The 20069-nt window shown below is 39.4% G+C and overlaps 1 protein-coding gene across 5 annotated transcripts in view; it reads left to right on the top strand.

Moving 5' to 3' along the window:
* The window catches only part of PDE5A (phosphodiesterase 5A), a 172657-nt gene that overhangs the window by 130687 nt on the left and 21901 nt on the right, over nt 1-20069 (top strand). For all 5 annotated transcript variants that reach the window (XM_082389639.1, XM_082389635.1, XM_082389637.1 and 2 more), the window contains exons 12-14: nt 9360-9506; nt 14209-14334; nt 16149-16243. In XM_082389639.1, coding sequence (XP_082245765.1) covers nt 9360-9506; nt 14209-14334; nt 16149-16243 — 368 coding nt within the window. The remainder of the gene's footprint in view (nt 1-9359; nt 9507-14208; nt 14335-16148; nt 16244-20069) is intronic.

The following is a 20069-nucleotide window of genomic DNA, read 5'->3' as shown; positions in this document are numbered from 1 at the left end:
TGACCCAAATCCCTATTGCCTGAGGCAGTGTTAGAATATAGAGCCACTTTCTTATGTCAAGATGATCATCACGTTCCTTCACTTTGGGGGAAAATCTCTATGGAGAGTCAAATTATAAATGGAAAATTTTGAGCAGATAATAATAAAGAAGAGTTGACCCTATGATCTAGATAACTAGTGTCACTAAACTGTAGCAACGAGGCATCCAGTAAGGCATCTGCTTCCTTAAAAAGTGCTAGAAATACTCTGGAACAATTTGGGTCCTTTGGACTTCGTGTACACTGTCAGTTGATGCATTCATTTTTATAGACGTCTATAACATGAATTGGGCTATATCTTTTCCACGTTGCAAGATTTAATAGATTCTGTTTGATTCTTCCTACTTTCATTTGACAAGCAAATCTTACCTATTTTGCTTTGATTTTACTAGTGGATTACTTCCAATGGTAGTCTTAGCTCCAAAGTATGGTGGCACTGTTCTTGAGCTTCTTATATACTAATTAGATGCTAACCAAATCTGAGTGTATTAGTCCCAGTTGTAGTCATACATTTTCTCTGAAGTTTTACTTATAAGCATATATGTATTTTATTGGAATCTTGACATTATTATGTGCCTTCTTTACATGGTTTTGAAAAACCTTATGCTCATCATTCAAGTTTTTTTATAGTCTGTGCCTCTTCCCTATTGAGATTTAAAGGAATCCATTTATATAATGTTAGAAAGAAGGAAAAATAATAAAATATGTTGATATAGTTATTGAAGAAAATATACTAATCTAGTCCTGCTATGCCTTATTCACTTCTTTATTCTCTTTAAGATTTGGTTCCACATGCTGAGTTGGAATATTCACCTCTCTTTGTATTAGTAGGTTTCTTTCTCATTCATATTTGGATCCACTTCCTTCTTAGAGAAAGATATATTCTAACAGCCTTGTAAACTAATTGTGTGGGGTTTTTTCTTTGAAAACACATTTTCTGTGCATGTTAAACGTGGGGAAGAGAGACATTAGCCTTCTTCTGTAAAGTGTAATGTGATGGCTGTCAGCGTGGCTTTGTTCAAAGACCCAGACCCAAACTGCTCTGCATAAAAGAGTGCCCCAAGAGGCAGGCTAGTGACGGGGACTGATAAGGAGAACTTAAAATACCTGACTGAGCATCTCTCCTTGTGGCTACCAATAAACTCATCAAACACCTACTTTAATTTTATTACTGAAAATAATTTCCTTAAAGAATGGATCCTTGAGGAAAATCTCCTTCCCTCTTAACATTTGTGTCGAATAAACATCAAGGAGTAATGTAACAAAATGCCTTCATAAAACACTGAGGCTAATTGGAAGAATTTGACATTTTATGGAAGACCAAGTTCAGTGGCTGCCCTTCTTTCAGACTTATTTTAATAAATAACTTTCTGAATAAGGGCCTTTTCTTAAGAGTTGACTATTAGGAGTTGTTTCTGTAATTTCTATTTTAGCTCTTGAGATTTGATACTTCAGACCTAAGGCAGGCAGAATGCCTTTGATTGAAGTGTGACCTTTTTTGTGTAAAGATTATACAGTTGAGCAAATTGTGTAGCCACATGTCTTTATTTTCTTCCAAGGTTACCAGAGACTTTGCCACAGGCTAAATATAAATCTTTTTCATGAGACATCCACCAAAAATATGAAACTCAATAATTTTTAAATGACCCTTATATTTACCTTACCCAAGTGTATTATTTTCCATGAACATGTGATTTATGGGCTTCAAGGAGACTATACATTTTATAAACGTATTATTTCCTATAAAGTTTCATTTCCATGCTTGTGTAAAAGGGACCCCAGTGTGTCCCTTTTGTTGTGTAAATGGACTTATTTCATAATAAGAAATAGTTGAATAAAAGAAGGGCTGTCATTTGTCTTAAGTAAGGTACTGATAAAGCTCAGGAATGATTCTCTTTGACTTTAGAAAAATAGGTGACTTTATTAGTCAGGATTCTCCAGAGAGAAAGAACCAGAAGGAGATTTTATATATGCATAAATGAGAGAGAGAGATTCTGAGGAGTTGGCTCACATGCCTGTGCGGGCTGAGAAGTCCACAGTCTGCTGTCTGCAGACTGGAGGCCCAGGAAAACCCGCGGTGTCATTGAGTTGAGTCTAAAGGCCTGAGAGCAGGGGAGCTGATGCTTGAAATCCCAGGCCCAGCGCCTGAGAAGATAGGAGATACCCCCATTCCAGCGGGCTTGGAGGAAGCAACAAGGGGCACGTCCCTCCTTCTTCCACCTTTTGTTCTATCAGGCCCTCAGTGGATTGGATGATGCCCTCCCACGTTGGGGAGTACAGTCTCCCTTACTGAGTCCACAGATTCAAATGCTTATCTTATCCAGTAACACCCTCACAGACACACCCAGAAATAATGTTTCATTTGGGCACCCTGTGGCCAGTCAAGTGGAGACATAAAATTAACTATTACAAATGACTAAAAAAAGGTAGTTAAATGTGTACTTACATTCTCTGTCATTGTGTTGTTAGGGATCACTTACGCAAACTTATTAGCATCCTTGTGTTGTTGCACTTAAACGATATATTTCCATTTTTTGTGTGTCTATCTTCTCCATCAGACTGTTAGTTCTTGAGTCATAATAATAATAGCTACTATTTAGTGATTGCTTAACAGGAACCTGGTTTACATGTTTTGTTGAATAACTGAATGAATGATTCTGGAAAATTCAGACTTTTAGGAAGCCTATAATCTAGCATGAAATAACACAATTCACGATCCTGCAATGCATTCAACAAGATTATGCTTTCTTTTTTCTTAAAGTGATTATGAAGCTAGAAATAATTTAATAGTTGATGAAATGAATAAAACAGCGGCTAACTGGTCATAGAGCTTTCATTTTCATGAATATAGCATGATGGTTAAGAACGTGAGTCTAGAGAGAGATGTCTAGGTTCAGATTCCAGCTCCATGATCGCGGGCAAATCTGTGACTTCTCTGAGCCTCAGTTTCTTCATTTGTAAAAAGAGAATAATGAAAGAACCTACCTCAGAGAGTTGTAGTGACCAGAGTTCCTGGTACATATGTCTCCCCCGCCTATTATGTATCAGTTATTATTAGTAGTGGTGATAGTGGGAGGAAAAGCAGTTCTCCTAATGTAGTAGGAGCCACATTGAGGCCTTCATCTTCTCCGTCATGTTCCAAGCCTTTTTGCCCAAGCCATTCTAATTATGCACCATCAAGAAAGTTGTTGGGGGATGGAGGGAATGAAAAGTGCCCACCAAACTGAGAAGGTATCTTGAGACTGAAAAACAAGGCAGGCAGCTCCATACAATCAATGGATCAGTTCATTGTAGGGTAACTTACAGGGTAGGATCGGATGGACAACAATTTGGAAGCATTCACAGCTGCACTCCACACCACCGAGGGGCCGCTGGGACAATTTTACGGTTAATCTAGGGTATACGGGTATGTGCTTGGAAACAGGGAGTGCATTCCTAAGTCAAGATTTATGAATGGGTAGCTAGTCTCAGGGGCGCTGGGAATTCGTCAGTGAAGGTCTTCATCATTGTTTGGAGCTAACAGAGCATAGAGGCCACCTGGACCTAATGATTGTTAAAAATATCTATTAACTACAAAGCCCTTGATGACGGAGAAATGATTTACCATATAGTACAGTCCTGGGGAGGGTCAGTGGAAGGACAGGAGGAACTGTATGAGCCCAAGATGGTGTCACTTATGCTAACAGCCATACAAAAGTATGCACTCATTTTCTAATTAGCTAAAAAAGAACAACAGGTAGGTGGAAAACAGGTAGGAAGAAAAAAGCACGATGTGTTCTAAAATAAATGTAAACCTTTTGTTTGTGAAGTGTAACCAATTCTCTACTTGAAGGGAGTTATCTAGAGTTGACCATTTTAAGTAACGTCCTACCCAGAGCTGCTAAAAAGTGGAAAACTTTTGGTCATTGCTTTCCCATCCTGAGTTTCCAGTGTTCTTGCAAGTGAATGAATCAAAATTTAATGACACTTAAAACAAGCTGAAGCTGAGTTTTTAAAATTACAGTAGCGAAGTATTCATTGTGCAGATGAAAGAGGGAATTCAGCTATAAAAAATTTTTCAAAAGTAAATAAAGTGAATAATTGAACTGTAAGAGAAGAAGGCATAGTCTATAATTTATCCGTCGTGTCTGACTCAGCATGGTTCATTACTAATGTTTGTGTTATAGCTCTTTGCCAAATTAAACTGAATATTATGAAGAACTGATTAGGTGCTTGATGATCACAAAAAATGTTTCATCTATACATTCACATTTTTCTCCTATTTTATGTGGATATTATATTAGGTGTTCCAAATATAACAATAAGTAATCAATCTCTGTCCTCTTGGAACTTTAAAGAATAGTGAAGGACTATATGTATAACTTAATTATATAATATTATATAATTATAATCAGAAAAAAAGAGCTATGACTGTAAAGTATAGGCAGCATGCAATTATATACTGTAGAGACATATTCTGGAGTGAATGGTTTGGGATATGTGTAGTTATCCACATCTTCTTAAATGTCTCAGTTCCATTCTTGGTGCCCCACTTGCTCCTGATCAATGCTCTAATGTTCACTTAAGAGATACGTCAAGTCTGTGATTTCACCCTACACCGTCATTCAGCAGCCTACAGGATAAGATTGTGTGTGGGTGTCGAGATCTGGCTCACTTTGGAAACTTTCATGTAAGCCAGAATCAGAAAGCCACTAGGCCATCTCCTTCCGGAATCAACCATCGCAGCATAGTTTGGGAGTGAGAAAGCTGCTGCCAGAACTGAAGTCTCCACAGCTGCATAACACCCGCTGGAACCACATTTTAGAAAAACGGGTTCCTCATGTGGTAGGCACTGTGTTAGTTTGAAATTCAGGTCTCACTCAAGTATACCTCATTGAAGAAACCAAATTTCTTCTGGAACCCTAGCTGAAAGGGAGTCAGGGAAATATATTTTTGAGCTTTCTTGACTCTTCAGAAAATGAAGGCTCACTAGGAAAAGGTTGAAACAGATGTTGTGTTAATGGAGTCTTGCTACAGTATCTACCACAGAGACCAGTGAATGTTTCTCTGGTGCAGCTGAGACATAAAAAAATGGGAAAGAACTAGCTATATGAAAACTTGGGGGGGGTGGGGCGGTGTATTCTAGTCAGAGGAGGAGAAACAGTTAGAGAGGCCCAGAAGTGAGAGAGAGAGCGTTAATTAACCTTGAAAACAAATGGCAAAAACAGAGACACCTCTCCCCGCCTTGCATAAAAAAATCAAATGATGGCAATTTCCAAAAACTCAATTTTTCATTTAGAGCATTATTGCAGTAAGTATAGAGGCTACCACGTACCCAGTCTGACCCTCCTCTGCACTCATGAGAGGCTAGGGTGCTCTGTTTAAGCCAGGAGGAGTGGAATATCCCTTCTCTCACGTGTGAGGAATCAAGCATGAAAAGCATAGTATAACCGGAACAGCTAAGGAGCACCATCCATTTACTTTAAATGGTGAGAGAGTCAGAGACGGAGCTGGGGCCTGTACAGGAAGGTCACTGGCAAGATTTAGATGCCACTCACAGGGTGGCCTTGGATTCCAAAGTGAGAAGGCAGTTACAGATCCTGGAGTCCTCTGGACACAGAGATAAATTAGACCTTGGAGACAACCCCCTCATTTTACAGGTGAGAAAATGGGCAGAGGTTGAACATCTTGTTCAGGGTGACAAAGTCAGTGGGGCATCGGGACTAGAACCCCTAATAGCAAACATTCCTTTACCATGTGCTTCACCTTGCTCTCAGGTTTCTCTTTTTATGATCATTATCTAATGCCAAATGCAAACGTGGTAGCTGATCTAGGATAATGCCGGCTGGTGATCAATTTATTATATAGCTCCCCATCAGTCAGATGGTATTCAGAACAGCTGGTTTTAATTAAAGATCACTGAGCAAAGTATTTTTATAGCTCTGAGTACTGCTTCCTTGAACCCAGTCCAGTCCTCTTCCCAAGGATATGTCCAGTTCCACCCTTAGTGAATTTCACTTCCAGAGTTTTGTTTTGTTTTTTTTTAATTTTTGCAAGAATGGTGAAAAGGGATCAAGACATTAGAAAAAAGAGTCATAAAAAAGGGACTTAAATGAAGAATTTCCTCTAAAGAGTCACGAGAGGTAACTAGTTTCTTTATTAGTTTGAGTGGCAGATATAATTAAAGAACTCAGAAGAAAAATGACTTTATACTACCAAACTGTTTGCCAGGTTGAATCTTTAACCCAGGGAGCTTTGTATATTTTTTATATTCCATATTTGGTTAATTTGACACAAATTAGAACTCCCAACCCTAGAAAGGCTTAACTATATTCAGATGAAGCACTAAAACGTCTAATTGCCATTGCCTGAGAATTCACAGGCACTGTGCTTTCATGTGGGGAAATAAGCAGTATTGTGCAGTATTAGGTGGTATCATAGTTCCAGAAGTTCGAATTGGATTAGTCAACCATAATACATATACACATTTATAGCTTTACAGAATCTATAAAATATGGTATTTGTTTGTCTTCAACATCATGATGCAATAAGTTATATTATCCCCCAAAGAAAAACAAAGTCAGAAATCTCACTTTGCAAATTCTAACAAATCAAACGGTCAGTGAAAGAAGCTATAAAAATCCAGAATTGTATATACATAACCTCTCCCAGAAATACCACATATTTTTTTTCCCTGCTATTAGTAAGATGAAGACTATTTCGTTTTATAAAATGGTAAGTTAGAATGACAGGCAATATGTTTTACTTAAAGTCTCCTTTATCCCAAGCCCTTTCAGGGCAGACAGAAAGTTGAATTCTCTGGTGATGGTCAGAGAAGCAGTTTACGAGAGCTTTAAATGATGTGTGACTTTCTCATGGCTTATTAGCAATCGATCCCAAGAATTCCGAACCTCTGTATCACTGACCACAAGGTTCTGAAGGAAAATGTCTGCACACCCCCCCAGGTCAGCTTAGAAAGGTTGAGTCGTGGTGTGACGTGGCTGAACAAGCAGAAGAAAAGCGTCTTTGCTCTCAGGAGAGAGCGGTCGGGAGTTAGAGTGTAGAATGGAGCGAGGCACAAGCCATGTTGGCCGTCTTTATCCCGTAGTGTTTAGTATATCCGTTGTGGAAGGAAAGAGAAAACTTCCTGCTCTAAGAATAATGATGCCCTAAGGAACAAACATCTGTTCTCTTGTGCAATGTTTAAGGGAAGCAGCTGTCATCTGCTCTGAGTTAAAAGGTGGGCCTATTCCCACCTCCACACTTCCCCGTTCCCCTCAAGCTGTCTGCTCCATCTCGATGTTGGAGGCTGGTGTAAACAGCGCTACCCTTTCTCGGAGCATTTTCAGCCCTCCTTTCTTTCCCTAGTTCAGCCCACGCATTAGCCTGTCCAATTGGCTGAACAGAAGGCGTATTTTCTCGTGAATTTTGGGCTTGGGCAAAGAGTCTTGGTTTGGAGTATGAAGAGGGTGACATTCTTTTAAAGTTTAAACAGATCTGGTATATGTAAGTAAAACACGAGACGGTCCCGATGAGCAGAGAATGTGCGCGCGCCCTCAGGCTGGTAGGGGAAAGTTCTAGATTGCTCCATAAGGTTTTAGTAGTATTGACCTTTTTACTTCACAAAAGATGGAGGGAAGGCAGAGAAGTGATATACCAGATTCTCAGAAGAAACTTAAGGGGTTTGGAGGGAATCAAGGAAAAAACATTGGAAAGAACCTGGTTTCCTTCCCTCTGCCCCACACCAAGTTAAAGCCTCTTTTCATCACGTAAATCTCAGCCACATCTGGCTAAGGCAGTTAAAGTGCTGGCAGAGTGAATAGTCAAGGGGATGGAGGAGTGGGGTTCTTATAAGTTCCCATGCCGGCAGGGGCCCGGCAGGAAATCTAGGAGAGAAGCCTGACAGCTTTGCTCAGTATGAGGGAGCCCGGGGGGGCCTCGGCTGTGGCCAGCATTGCTTCATGGGAATTGGGGCTCAACGTGGCCGGATTTTCCAGGAGACGCCAGAAATCCTGTTTTATTGTTAAAACTCTCCCAATTTTTAAATAGTATAACAAATTCGGTGGTTTTTAAAAAATATTCAGTACCAAACCAAACAAATTAGAATGCATTTGCCAGGTCTGCTAGTTTTCTAACTCAAGTTAATGGGCTCTACCCTCCTAAGAAGTTTTGGGACCTTAAAACCAGAACTTACAACTCAAATTAAGTGAAGGGAATAAGGTTTTTCCCCTTCCATTCATTTAATAAATACTCATATTAACAAATATCAAAACTGTATCCATCAGTAGACACAATGGATACAAAGATGTGTCAGGTACAGCCCCACCTGTCAGTCGCAGTGTACTTAGGAGACAGATAAACAAGAAATTACATTATAGTGAACTTCGTGTAATTAAACAGGTATTCCCAAGGTGGGCTTAGCTCTGAAGGGCATTTAACTCTTCTTTGGATGGGAACTGTGTCTTAAAGAAGTCCTTTAGTTAAAGAAAGTAGGAGAAGCAGGAGGTAAAAGGAACGTTGATTAAAAAAAAAAACAAAACACAGAGCAAGGTGTATTTGAAGAAATTGCAAGTGTTTACTACAATTAAATGACTAACAAATCAAAACTGAGGATGTTAATTTAAAAACAGATCCCCCTCCAAAAAACCAGTGTCTTAACCCATCCCAGACCTACTGAATCAGAATCACTAATTCTATTTTTAATAGGCACCCTAGGTGACTCTTGTGGTCAGGCTTGGGTAAAGTAGGTTCTGTTGGTCTCTAGATTAGAGATTGTGTCATATCTGAGAGCAGCACAGTCTGTCTGCATTGGAAGCCAGGCTCCAGTGCTCACCTGGCTGTGCTTCCATGGGTAAGGAAGTGTTCATCCGTGCTCACGTTTCTGCACTTGAAAAATGGAGCTAGAGCATCGATTTCATAAGGTTGTCTTGAGAATTAAGTGTAAAATGCTTAGAACATTATCATTATCCGGCTCACCACTTATCCTCTGGGACGGGGCCAATAATTACTCAATAAATATCTGTTGAACGAATAACACTGAGGAGGTATAAAGGGGCAGGGTCACTGGAGTCCTTAGTTCTGCCTACTCTTCTAGGTACAGTTACCCTCTCTCCTCCACCTGGCCTACCTGGAACCATATTAGTTACCCACATGTGGCTCAGTTTTAAAAAAAAAAAAAAAAAAAAAGGAGTAACTTCTACATTAAAAGATTTCTAGTATATGACATTAAAAGGAAAAAAATAAACACAGTGTGCTATTTCCCCATAGCAAAGCAAGAAAGCTTTGTGAATCACTGCTGCTCTAACAGCTTTATTTCACTTTCTTCTTCTCCCCTTACCTAAGGCTGCCATGGTACCATCTGCCCAGACCCTTAAAATCACCGACTTCAGCTTCAGTGACTTTGAGCTATCTGACCTGGAAACGGCACTGTGCACAATCCGGATGTTCACTGACCTCAACCTTGTGCAGAACTTCCAGATGAAACATGAGGTAGGAATGCGGTGATGTCCTCTGGAGTGTGTGTGTGTGTGTGTGTGTGTGTGTGTGTGTGTGTGTGTGTAAGAGAATTAGTTTTGGATGCTAGTATGGAATAAGGATTTTTAAGTTTCAGAGATTCACATACTGTCACCTAATGCACACCCAGGATGTTTAAAGAAAAGTTATCAGCCATTAAAAAGACATGTATTGGGTTCCCACATGTATCAAGCACCAGGCTGAAGAATAGGGGAGAATATTCCCAACAATGAGAGCAGGATGTGCAAAGGCAGGAGGACAGAAAGAGGGGGTTGGAGGCATGGAGCACTGGTTGAGGGGGTGAGAGTGGTGAGAAAAGCAACCAAGAAGCAGATCCTGTAGAACCTTGTACACTATTCAGAGGAATTTGGATTTTATCCTGAAAACAATGGTGAGTCACTGAGGAATTTTAAGCAGGGAAGTAACATGATCTGATTGTGGAGGTTACGATAACACAGTAGGAAGAAGGACCAAAACAGAGTGAACTCCTTTGGAAATGAGGGAGTGAAGAGGTTGATGTGAAGCCAAGCTCTTGGTTCAAACAGGGTCACCCATATGGGGTGAAGATGAAAACTGATTTTAACCCCCGTCGATTACCTTATTCGCCTCTCAGAAAATAGCAAGACTGAAATCAGTACCTTCTAATACCAGTTGGGAGATATCAGGGAATTCTATTCTGTTTCATAATGGCTACGTGTATCTCATCAAAGAATAAGGGAGAATAGAAAGGCCGATATGAAAAAAAAATTCAGTAATTTGCCTTTAAAACTACTTTTTTCCGGTCAGTTGAATGTCTAGTCTCCTCGTACAGATTTCCTATCTGGAAATGTAAATACCTTGAAGGCCTCCACTATCCAGCAATCCATTCATTCATAAAATGAAAATTCATTAACAATAAACAGTGTATCCTGTACTGTGCTAGGTACACATTTCAGTGATAAGTCGTCCCTGCTCTCAAAGCCTCACTGAGGCATGAAAACTGAGGGCTAATACAGCTAAGGGTAATACGGTGTCATTTCTGGTATTACTGGGGGCCCGAATCTAGTTCCTTCTTTAATTTAACCGAAGTTTATATTATTCTTGGGTGAAAACAAAGACCAGCTGTCTGTAGACTCTTCTCTAGTAATATTTCACTCCTATAAGAGCGTGTTGATTAAGAGATATCATATCATTTAATTATTTTAAGAAGCTCTCAAGAAAGGTTCTTTGGTTATTATTGTCCCTGTTTTACAAATGAAGAAATTGACATAGCATGGTGGAGTAGAAAGTTCATGGATTTTGAGTCATAGCTCTACTAGTGATTACCTCTAATTTCTTTGGGCAGTTAATCTCTCACATTCTCAGTTTTGTAATCTGTTAATTGGGAATAGTGGTATGACCTCCCCTATGGGAGTCCTGTGAGAATTACACATGCATCTGTGAGATTGTCTATTTGCATGCATGTGTATGTGTGCACACTTGTATATTTTGATTAATATACAGGTGTAGAGTACATGTCAGTTATCCCTTCCTTAGACCAAATTTGACCATGGTTATACTCCCCTATCAGATTTCTCTGTTGTAGGTTATAGGGCTCATTTTAAAAAGCCTTTTCTATTAATGGAATGAAGATCTCATTTAGAGCCAGAAGTTCTAAATGCAAATCTTAGTTCTGCTTCTTGCCAGTCACGGGACTTATAAACCTAGATAGCGACTCAAATCCCTTTCCATTCCTGAGATCGCCCATACTTTACACTAGTGCTGAGTCTGTTGAAAGGGCCTGGACAGAACAGGAATATGATCCTTGTACCTACTTATGAAATTCTTATATAAGTTGATTTATTTCTTATTTCTTAAAAACATAAGCTTTTAGATAGCATTTGAGTGTTGGGTATGAAGATAGTCACTGAGAATTTCTCTTACAGTCTTGATTTTTACCTTTCCTTGAATGTTTATCCATTAGGCAGATATTTCTCCTCAATGTCTCATTCATCTCCTCTCCTTTTCTGTTTGAATAACTACTATTCTAATTCCGGCCAACATCAACATGAACATTGCTATTATTCTGGTTGGCCTTCCTGCCTTAGTGACTCTTCTGTTTTGTTTATTTCAGATATTATTGTCACTGTACATTTCAGATATAATTTTAGGATGATAAAATTAAAATGTTACTGCTAGAGAGGATGTTAAGCATCATGAAGTGCCCCGACAAAGAATATTTCCTACTGAAAGTTATGTCAGATCTTCATGTCTCTGCTTGGCTTCCAAATCTTGAGTTACTCTCCTATAATTCTTGCTGATCTCTGAAGCAGATCCTTCAACTCTACTCCAACAAATCTGCGTGTGCTGTACTTGTTTTCCTTGACCTTCTGTCTTTTACGTGTCATTCCTCCCCTGAATGGACAGGACGCCTCCACTTCCAAGTCTGCTCCAAGTATATTGTGCCATAACATACTTTTCCTCAGAGCCTGACTTAAAAATCTCTACTTCTGGGAGAACCCTAGGATTGACTTCATGCCACTTGGAATGCTATTGACAGTTTATAAATTTGTGCTCTCACTTTTATGTGAATTTATTTCCTTTATATGTGCGCTTTTGTTACTTTCACTCACTACTGATTGAAATTCTTGAAGGCAGGAGCTGAGCTGTGTTTTTTCTTTCTTTGCTTTCTCCCATAGCATCTTAAGGATGCCGTGCAGGACTTAGGAAGCCTTTGTAATGTTGGAGACTGATTCAGTGTATTGAGCATGCTCCCTAGGGCCTTCCAAACTGCGCATAATTATTCAGTAGTCCTGTACAAAAGATTGTACTACAGATTTGAACACGCCAGGCATATCCACCAAGCATTAAGCAGATCTGACCATAATTTTCCTAAATGCTGTTAAGAACATTTGATAACAGAATCCAAAACTGTACTTGAATCTAGTTACTAATTAGATACAGTGGGGTATCCATTGGGTTACCTAGTTCAATAGGCCCATTTCCGTAGAAGCGGTATAGGGAGTCCAGTGGTTAGGACTCAGGGCTTTCACTGCCATGGCCCGGGTTTAATCCCTGTTCGGGGAACTAAGATCCCACAAGCCACGCAGCGTGACCAGAAAAAAAAAGAAGAAGAAGCAGAATAGAGTAGTCTATCAGGAATTAGGTTTCATAGAGTCATTTTGGTCATTATTTCACATTATATGCATAAGTGCCTATTTAATTATATCTACAGATTTATGATTAGTAAAGAGATATGTCCATAGGTTAAATTTCTGGGTTTTCCTGCTTATTTTCCTTGACTCTTTAATTAATCACCAGTAATTTTCTATGACACTTCACTTTCTAAGCATATCAAAGAAAGTTAATTGCTCTTACTTAAAATTCTCCTAATAAGATGAATCTATCATCTTCGGGGTCGACTTTGTTGAGAAATGGCCAGGCTGCAATGTACTTCAGGTTAGCACGTCAACCTTAGGCATACGGAAATCCTCTGGGAAATATGGTTTCTCAGGGGTGAAAGAGCTAGGGGACATTTGGGTTCTTTTTATCAGAATTCCCTGTGAACTGCGTCATAGAACAGGAACAAAGAGACCTGAAAAGAAAAGGGAGGATATGAAAGCATTGATTTTTCTGCCAAATCCTCTATAAACAATTTCTACCAACAAAGAAGAAACCTTGTTTTTGGCCTACTTTTGCAGCCAATCAAACTGTGTCGAATATTGTTAAAGCAACATTCGTTTCCCTGGTACTTTTTCTATTCCCCAGGGCAATGCCCTTTGTGTTTGAAATATCTCCAGTGATACACGTAGGGAGAAGCACATATTTATTTTTAGAGATCCCCAAAAGTATAGTAAATCATTCAGTATTGAAGAGAGGCAGACTCTGATGCTAACACAAACACAAAATTATCAAGCTCACAGCCCATGAGTCCCTGGGGATTTTACTGAATACACCACTTAGGAGTTGAATTAAACCCAGCTTGTGAGATTTTTCTGAAGTCTATCCTTTTTTTCCCCATCTTTTAAAATATGAGTGTAACACACACACACACACACACACACCCCAGGGCTTTATGCTGCATATATTATTTTTTGTTAATTACTTCTTGGTAACCAAGCAGTAACTCTGCCTGAATATTTAAGCATAGTTTAAAAGGGACAAAGATTGGGACTTGGAGCTCCAGTTTGTCCTTGGACATGTGCTGTGTGCCTTGCCCCCAAGCCATCCCCAGAGCCTCGCACAGTTACCTTTGCAGACATACAGAATGGGAGCATGAGAAGAACTGGAGACTGGCCGCTTGCATGGCTCCCTGAGAGTGAATTCATGCACGTGTGACTGCCTACCTGGACTCTCCTACCTGATGACACATGGACATAATATCTTTTAAAAAGCTAGTCTGTGCCCTACCCATGACAAAAGTACCTTTCTTCGAGCTGCCTTGCATTTCACATCTAACTTAGCTAACATGGTGGTTTGCATGGTAGGCTCTGAAGTCAAACTGCTGAGGTTTGACTTTTGGGCCCACCCTTTACAAGCACTGTGACCTTGGGCAAGTCTCTGAATGTCACTTTCCTCATCTGTACAATGATCAAAATGGTAGTGCCTCCCTCAGAGTCCCGGGAGTTAGATGTAAATGCTTTGTACAGTGCGTGAAGATTAATAAATGTGTGATAAACGTCAGCAGTTATTTTTACTACTTACGCTTTATTTCCTAAAGGTTCTTTGCAGGTGGATCTTAAGTGTTAAGAAGAACTATCGGAAGAATGTTGCCTATCATAATTGGAGACATGCCTTTAATACAGCTCAGTGCATGTTTGCCGCACTAAAAGCAGGCAAAATTCAGGTACTTCTTAGAGCCATTTATATATTTAAGACATTTTGTTGCTTTGCTGCAAGAATACAGCATATTCTTTCAAGTGTTTTTTAATGTGCACTAATGATGATTGAGAATAATATTTAATGCCACATACAAAATAAATTACATTTTGTTAATTAAGGAAGACTGGTATGGCAAAATAATTTCTAATTTTCTTTCATATATAATATATATGGCCTATTTTTAAAAATCTTTAAAATAGTTTCATGTTAAACTTAATAGCCTTTGGGCAAATAAATGCTTCCTTCAGAGGAAAACTCTACAATATAAGAAAAGTATCAAATTTCTCATGTTCACATTCAACCTGCTCCATGGTAGAATTCCTCAAAAACCTCTCAGGTCCTGAACTTGGCTCCACAGATGAGTCCAGGGTTCTCTGTCACATTTTCTCTGGAGCACTCTGCTAATTTTGTAAGTACTATTTCATGGAAAAGGTTTTGGTTTCATATACATTGACCAGAGACTGTTTACAGGAAGATCAATGCAGAAAACGTTCACGTAATTCGTTCTTTCCCGGGCCAAATTTTTCACATCACTGTCCTTAGATTCTAACTTCAGTGGGAATCGACAGGTTATTCTATGTCAGTGATTCCAGGCATACATCATAAAACTGTTTTTAATTCAGAGCTTCCATGCTCTTTTTTTATTTAATAAATTCTAAAAATGTTATTCGCTGTCTCTACTTTCATAGAGTGCACATTTTAGCTGGCTAGAGCTAAAAAAAGTGATTGTTGTCCAAGAAGCCATATCAAATACCATAGTAGTACTTTCCTGCCATAGCAAACATTTATAAGAAGTAGGGTGAACTTATTTGGGAGTATGGGATGGTCATAAAGACGATACCACTGAAGTCTATCCTTGATTTTTATGAAGAATAACAAAATGGTGATTTTTGTGTATGTTGTAGACATACTATATAGAAAGTTGAGAGTTGCAGCAGAATACAGCTGATAATAGTTTTACCTTGTGTTTTCTTTCTAATGAAGGAGAACAGTAATACAGATAATACAAATGGCAGGTATTAAAAAATAACCTCTATTTGGCTTTGGAATATATTGCACAACTTTTCAAAGCCAAATTTTCATTCCTAATCCTCTTTTTTTTCTATTGTTTGCTAATATTCACATTGTCTATGCTTCTAATAGGAGAGAGTGAAGGATATAGCAACTGATAACAGAGAGCGAAGGCAGCAGAATCTGCAGGGAACTGAAAATCAGAGAGAAAACAATTATTTAAAGTTTATTTGGTGTAAAATCGATAGCTAGTGGGAAGCAGCCACATAGCACAGGGAGATCAGCTCGGTGCTTTGTGACCACCTAGAGGGGTGGGATAGGGAGGGTGGGAGGGAGACGCAAAGAGGGAGGAGATATGGGGATATATGTATATGTATAGCTGATTCACTTTGTTATACAGCAGAAACTAATACACCATTGTAAAGCAATTATACTCCAGTAAAGATGTTAAAAAAAAAAAAGTTTATTTGGATTATTCCACATATACATATATAGATTTTTAAGAATTAAAAATATTGACTATAGGTGGACAGGTTATTGATTATTTGAGGCATTTGAACTTTTTCTGTTGATAATGATAATCCCATTCTGAAAACAAAGTACGACTGATTGCCTGCAGAGTAGGATTCTAGCGTGAGTCCTGTGGGACTAGAAAGCACATATGTAAAGCACTAAGGAAAAAACCACGTGATTGGTGGAAAGAGGTGGTATAATGCGCTTTACCAAATTGTTCTTTCTCTTTCTTTCTTCTGCTCTTCGGTCGTGCAGAACAGGCTGACTGACCTGGAGATACTCGCACTGCTGATTGCTGCCTTAAGCCACGATTTGGATCACCGCGGTGTGAATAACTCTTACATACAGCGGTAAGGCATTCACCCCAGCAACAGAAGAGACTGTTTCTTTTAAATTGTAGTTTTAAAAGTAAAAGCCACAGCATAATTTGATGGTACAAAATTTCAGTTGGTCAAGTTCCCATAACATACTCTGGTTTTATTTAAGGGAAATGGAAAAAATAATGCAAGTCCAATATTGTGTTGGTAACGTCTCTGGCCTGAAGTTCAAAAACTATTTATGTTGAGAATCTTACTTCATTAGATAATTACCAAGCGTTTTGCTTTATTTTATATACACCCAACTTAGGAGCTTCATTGGCAAACTGTTAAGACTAGATCAGAAAAGGTAGAATTTCACCCTGGAATAAAAGGTAATATTTGAAAAGTGCTTAGCTCTATCCTAAGTACTTAGTAAGTGCTGCCTAGAAAGAGGCTTTTGGTCTTAGTGAAGGCAGTGGAACACAGTGTTGGAGACTTTGGGCTCTGGGGTCAGACTTGGATTCAAACCCTACCTCTGCCACAGAGTTCCTGTGTGACCGTGGGCAGGACACTCGTCTCTCTACACCTCCATTTCCTGGCTTGTGAAGTCGAGATAACAGCATTCCTACCTCATAGGCTTCATATAAGTTTTAAGACATAACACACGTCACTACCAGGTAGAATGCCTGGTACGTATCTAAGTGTTAAATAAATCTTAGGAGCAGATGCTAGTGATAGTCCTGTCATCATCAGAAGCCCGTGTTGTGGCTGGTTTTGCGAGTAAGACACTAACTCTTCAGACAAGCTTTTCAGGCTCCCTTCCGGACCACGCTTAAGTAGCATTTGCAATGACAAATGAGATAATAAAGGTGATAGCACTTTTCATCAGATTTTTGAGCCACTGTGACATTTTAATTTTCTTGCAGCAAGTTAGTTGAAAGGCATACATTTTAATGGTGAAATCTCTTACTACAGCGCATTTTTAAGGTATGCAAGTGATTCAGCTAATGCATAGATCTCTCTAGGAAATTCCACATGTCTGATATCTTGAGGGAATTTCAGAAAGCTCTCTAATCACATTCCCTTTATCTAAATACAGTGAACGGAAAACTTCATGTAAAAAGAATTGTAGCGATGTAGCAACCGTGTCCTCTGCTGACCTTTGATGGGAAAAGATAGCAAGCTCTTGCCTGACCATCAGAGGCTTGCTGTCTCCTCTTTAAAGTCTAATGTTTTGGAGAACTGACTGGGTGACATGTCCTTTGTACCCTGTGCTTTGTCATGTGATTGTGGTCCTGAGCCTCACATCGACACAGGAGTACTTATGGGAGGAAACAACGACGTGAAAAGATTTACAGCGCAGAGTCAAGCACAGCCTAAGGATCAGAGCCAGCGGTGCTGCCTTCTCTTCCTACCTCAGCACTGAACACCATATCATTAGGATAGGGATTATTAGTGTATGGATTGCCACACTGCCCTGCTTTGGAGTGAAAAAAACCACTAAGCTATTTTTTCCTTTGTTTATTTAAAAATAATTACCCGGAAAAACATCTGGAGAAACGTCATCCTCTCTTTGAAAAAAAAAAAAAGTCCTGGGAAAAAGTCATACTGCACAATCTTGCTTTCACATACACCGCAGAGCAGACTTACCCTAAGTAATAATAACTTTTAAAAAAATTAAAGGAGTTTCAGAGATATTTATTTCTTCCTACATCCTTGTGGTTTCAGTAAAGGAAACCAAGAATTTCCCAGGGATGTTTCTTTTTTTTCTTTCCTTAGTGGTAAACGAGTGATACCTCCAGTAGGATTTTCTTAACCAGGGGACTCTTTGGAGACTAAGAGTATCAGAAATATTTCCCTATAAAGAACTAACTTCTAAAAAGGTGTACTGTGTCCAGACCTCATCAGATATTCAAACACTCTGTAAAGAAAACCAAAACAATAAAAGAAGACATAAAAATAAAAGTAATACATCAAAAAGACAAAAAGCCCTCATATGGTAGCAAAGTTAGAAACTGAACTCTGTCATTTGTTCTTGTTGAACATCTTTTCAGAAAATTAAATTGAAGTAAGATGTTCCTGGTTTAGGAAACTCTGTTTTGATTCATTATCTGATTCTTTGATTCCTTCTTGGCTTAGGAAGATTGCCATTATGAAGGGCGCTTCAAGTACGCCAGTAAAATATTTGGGAGAAGAGTTCACTGCTTGTGCTTTCTTCTCCCACATGGGTGGATGAAGGGAAGAGTGATTCCAGATAGTTATTGAATTATTCTTTTAAAAATAGGCAGTCATCGGAACAAAATGGCTGAAGTGCAAGACGTCTGCTTATGTAGAGAAATTTCCCCACGTTAGGCCTGCAGTCAATATAAGAGGACTCTTGTAGATGCATTTATTTGGTTAGATTCAGGATTGGTGTTTTATAAATATAGTGAAATTATCCTACATTTTAGGCAAACAGATAATGTGCAGTTACTGGGGCCTGGTACTTTGCTAGGCAGAAAGAGAGCTATAAAAGTATAAAATTCAGCTTCTGTTATCAAGGAATTTTCGTAGTTTCATGAAACAATGGTGATTAATGCCAGAAAGTATCTAGTAAGTCCTGTGTTGTTTGATAACGTGGGCCGTAAGTGGTCAGTAGAGAAGGGGACTGATGATGATCGGCGTAGCCCATCCTTACTGTTGATGGAGGAAGTGAGACTGCAACCGGATCTTTGAAGTGCGTAGGATTTGGAGAGGGGAGAGCATGAAGGCGCTCCAGGAGCACCCTGAAGTGGGCATATTCATGGAACAGACATGACGGCTGGTCTGACTGGTCAGAAGGCTCACTGACCAGGGATGGAAAGTAAGAGGATGAACAAGTGGAAGTTAGAGGACCCTTCCGAGGGAGAGCTGGAAAACCAAGCCGTGCATTTTATATTCCGTGTAGTGAAAAGACAAGGAGCCATTGCTGCAATGGGTAATGAAGGCATTGTTTAGGAAGAAAAGTCTGTAAGCAAGGTACAAGGTAAATGGGTAATAATTAGAACCACAGAGTTCAGCCATAAAGCTGTTAGGTAGGGGAAGCCAGGTGTATGTGAACATCACATATTGGCTAGAGGGAGGAAGAGACTGAAGGAGAATATTGTTTAAATATTGAACAGCTAGTTATATGCAGGAAGGAAGGGGGAAAATCATGACTCCGGGTCCAAGAAATTAACAATGATGGTGCCACTGGTAACAATGAAGACCTGAGAAGTGTGTATGCACGTGTGTGTGTCCTTTGGGAGGGAGGACGGAGGGGGAAGGAGGTTTGGCAATGAGGAGAAAGTAATACATAGTATGGTGGTTAGAAGAGGTAAAATGACCAAATGAATGTTTTTCTCAAGATAAGAGATTCAGCAAAATCAATAAAAAATTTCCTGGTAACGACAATCAGATCATGTATAGTTGTCCTGGAAGAACTTGCCCTGTACCGTGGTCCTCTCTGCTCTGTGACAGAGGAACAGGAGTGAGCTAAGGTCGTGAATAGGCACGGTGGTAACAGGGTCAGCAGGCTCCGAGAGACTTAAAAGAGCAGTAAAGACAGCACAGGAATCACAATTTGTGAAGTTCACACTGAGGAGAGTCTATTTTAGCCAGTGAGATCATCCTTGGTAAGGTCGGAGGGCTTGAGAGACTAGAGATCTGAATATGAATAAAGTGCAAGTTCAGTTAGTCGCTAATAATAATAGTAATAATAATAATAATAGAAGCTAACACTTAATATAGCTCTTATCCCATGGCATTTGGAACTCCTTCTAGCACTTATATACATGAGCTCATTTGGTCCTTAGACGACCACGCAGGAGCTGTGATGGTTATGGTGCAAATTCGAATCCTGACTATTCTCACCTTGTGA

Source organism: Balaenoptera borealis (genome assembly GCF_965194805.1).
Source record: "Balaenoptera borealis genome assembly, chromosome: 4".
Classification (NCBI taxonomy): Eukaryota; Metazoa; Chordata; class Mammalia; order Artiodactyla; family Balaenopteridae; genus Balaenoptera; species Balaenoptera borealis.
The sequence above is the reverse complement of the archived record's forward strand: the minus strand, read 5'-3'. Positions and strand labels throughout refer to the sequence as shown.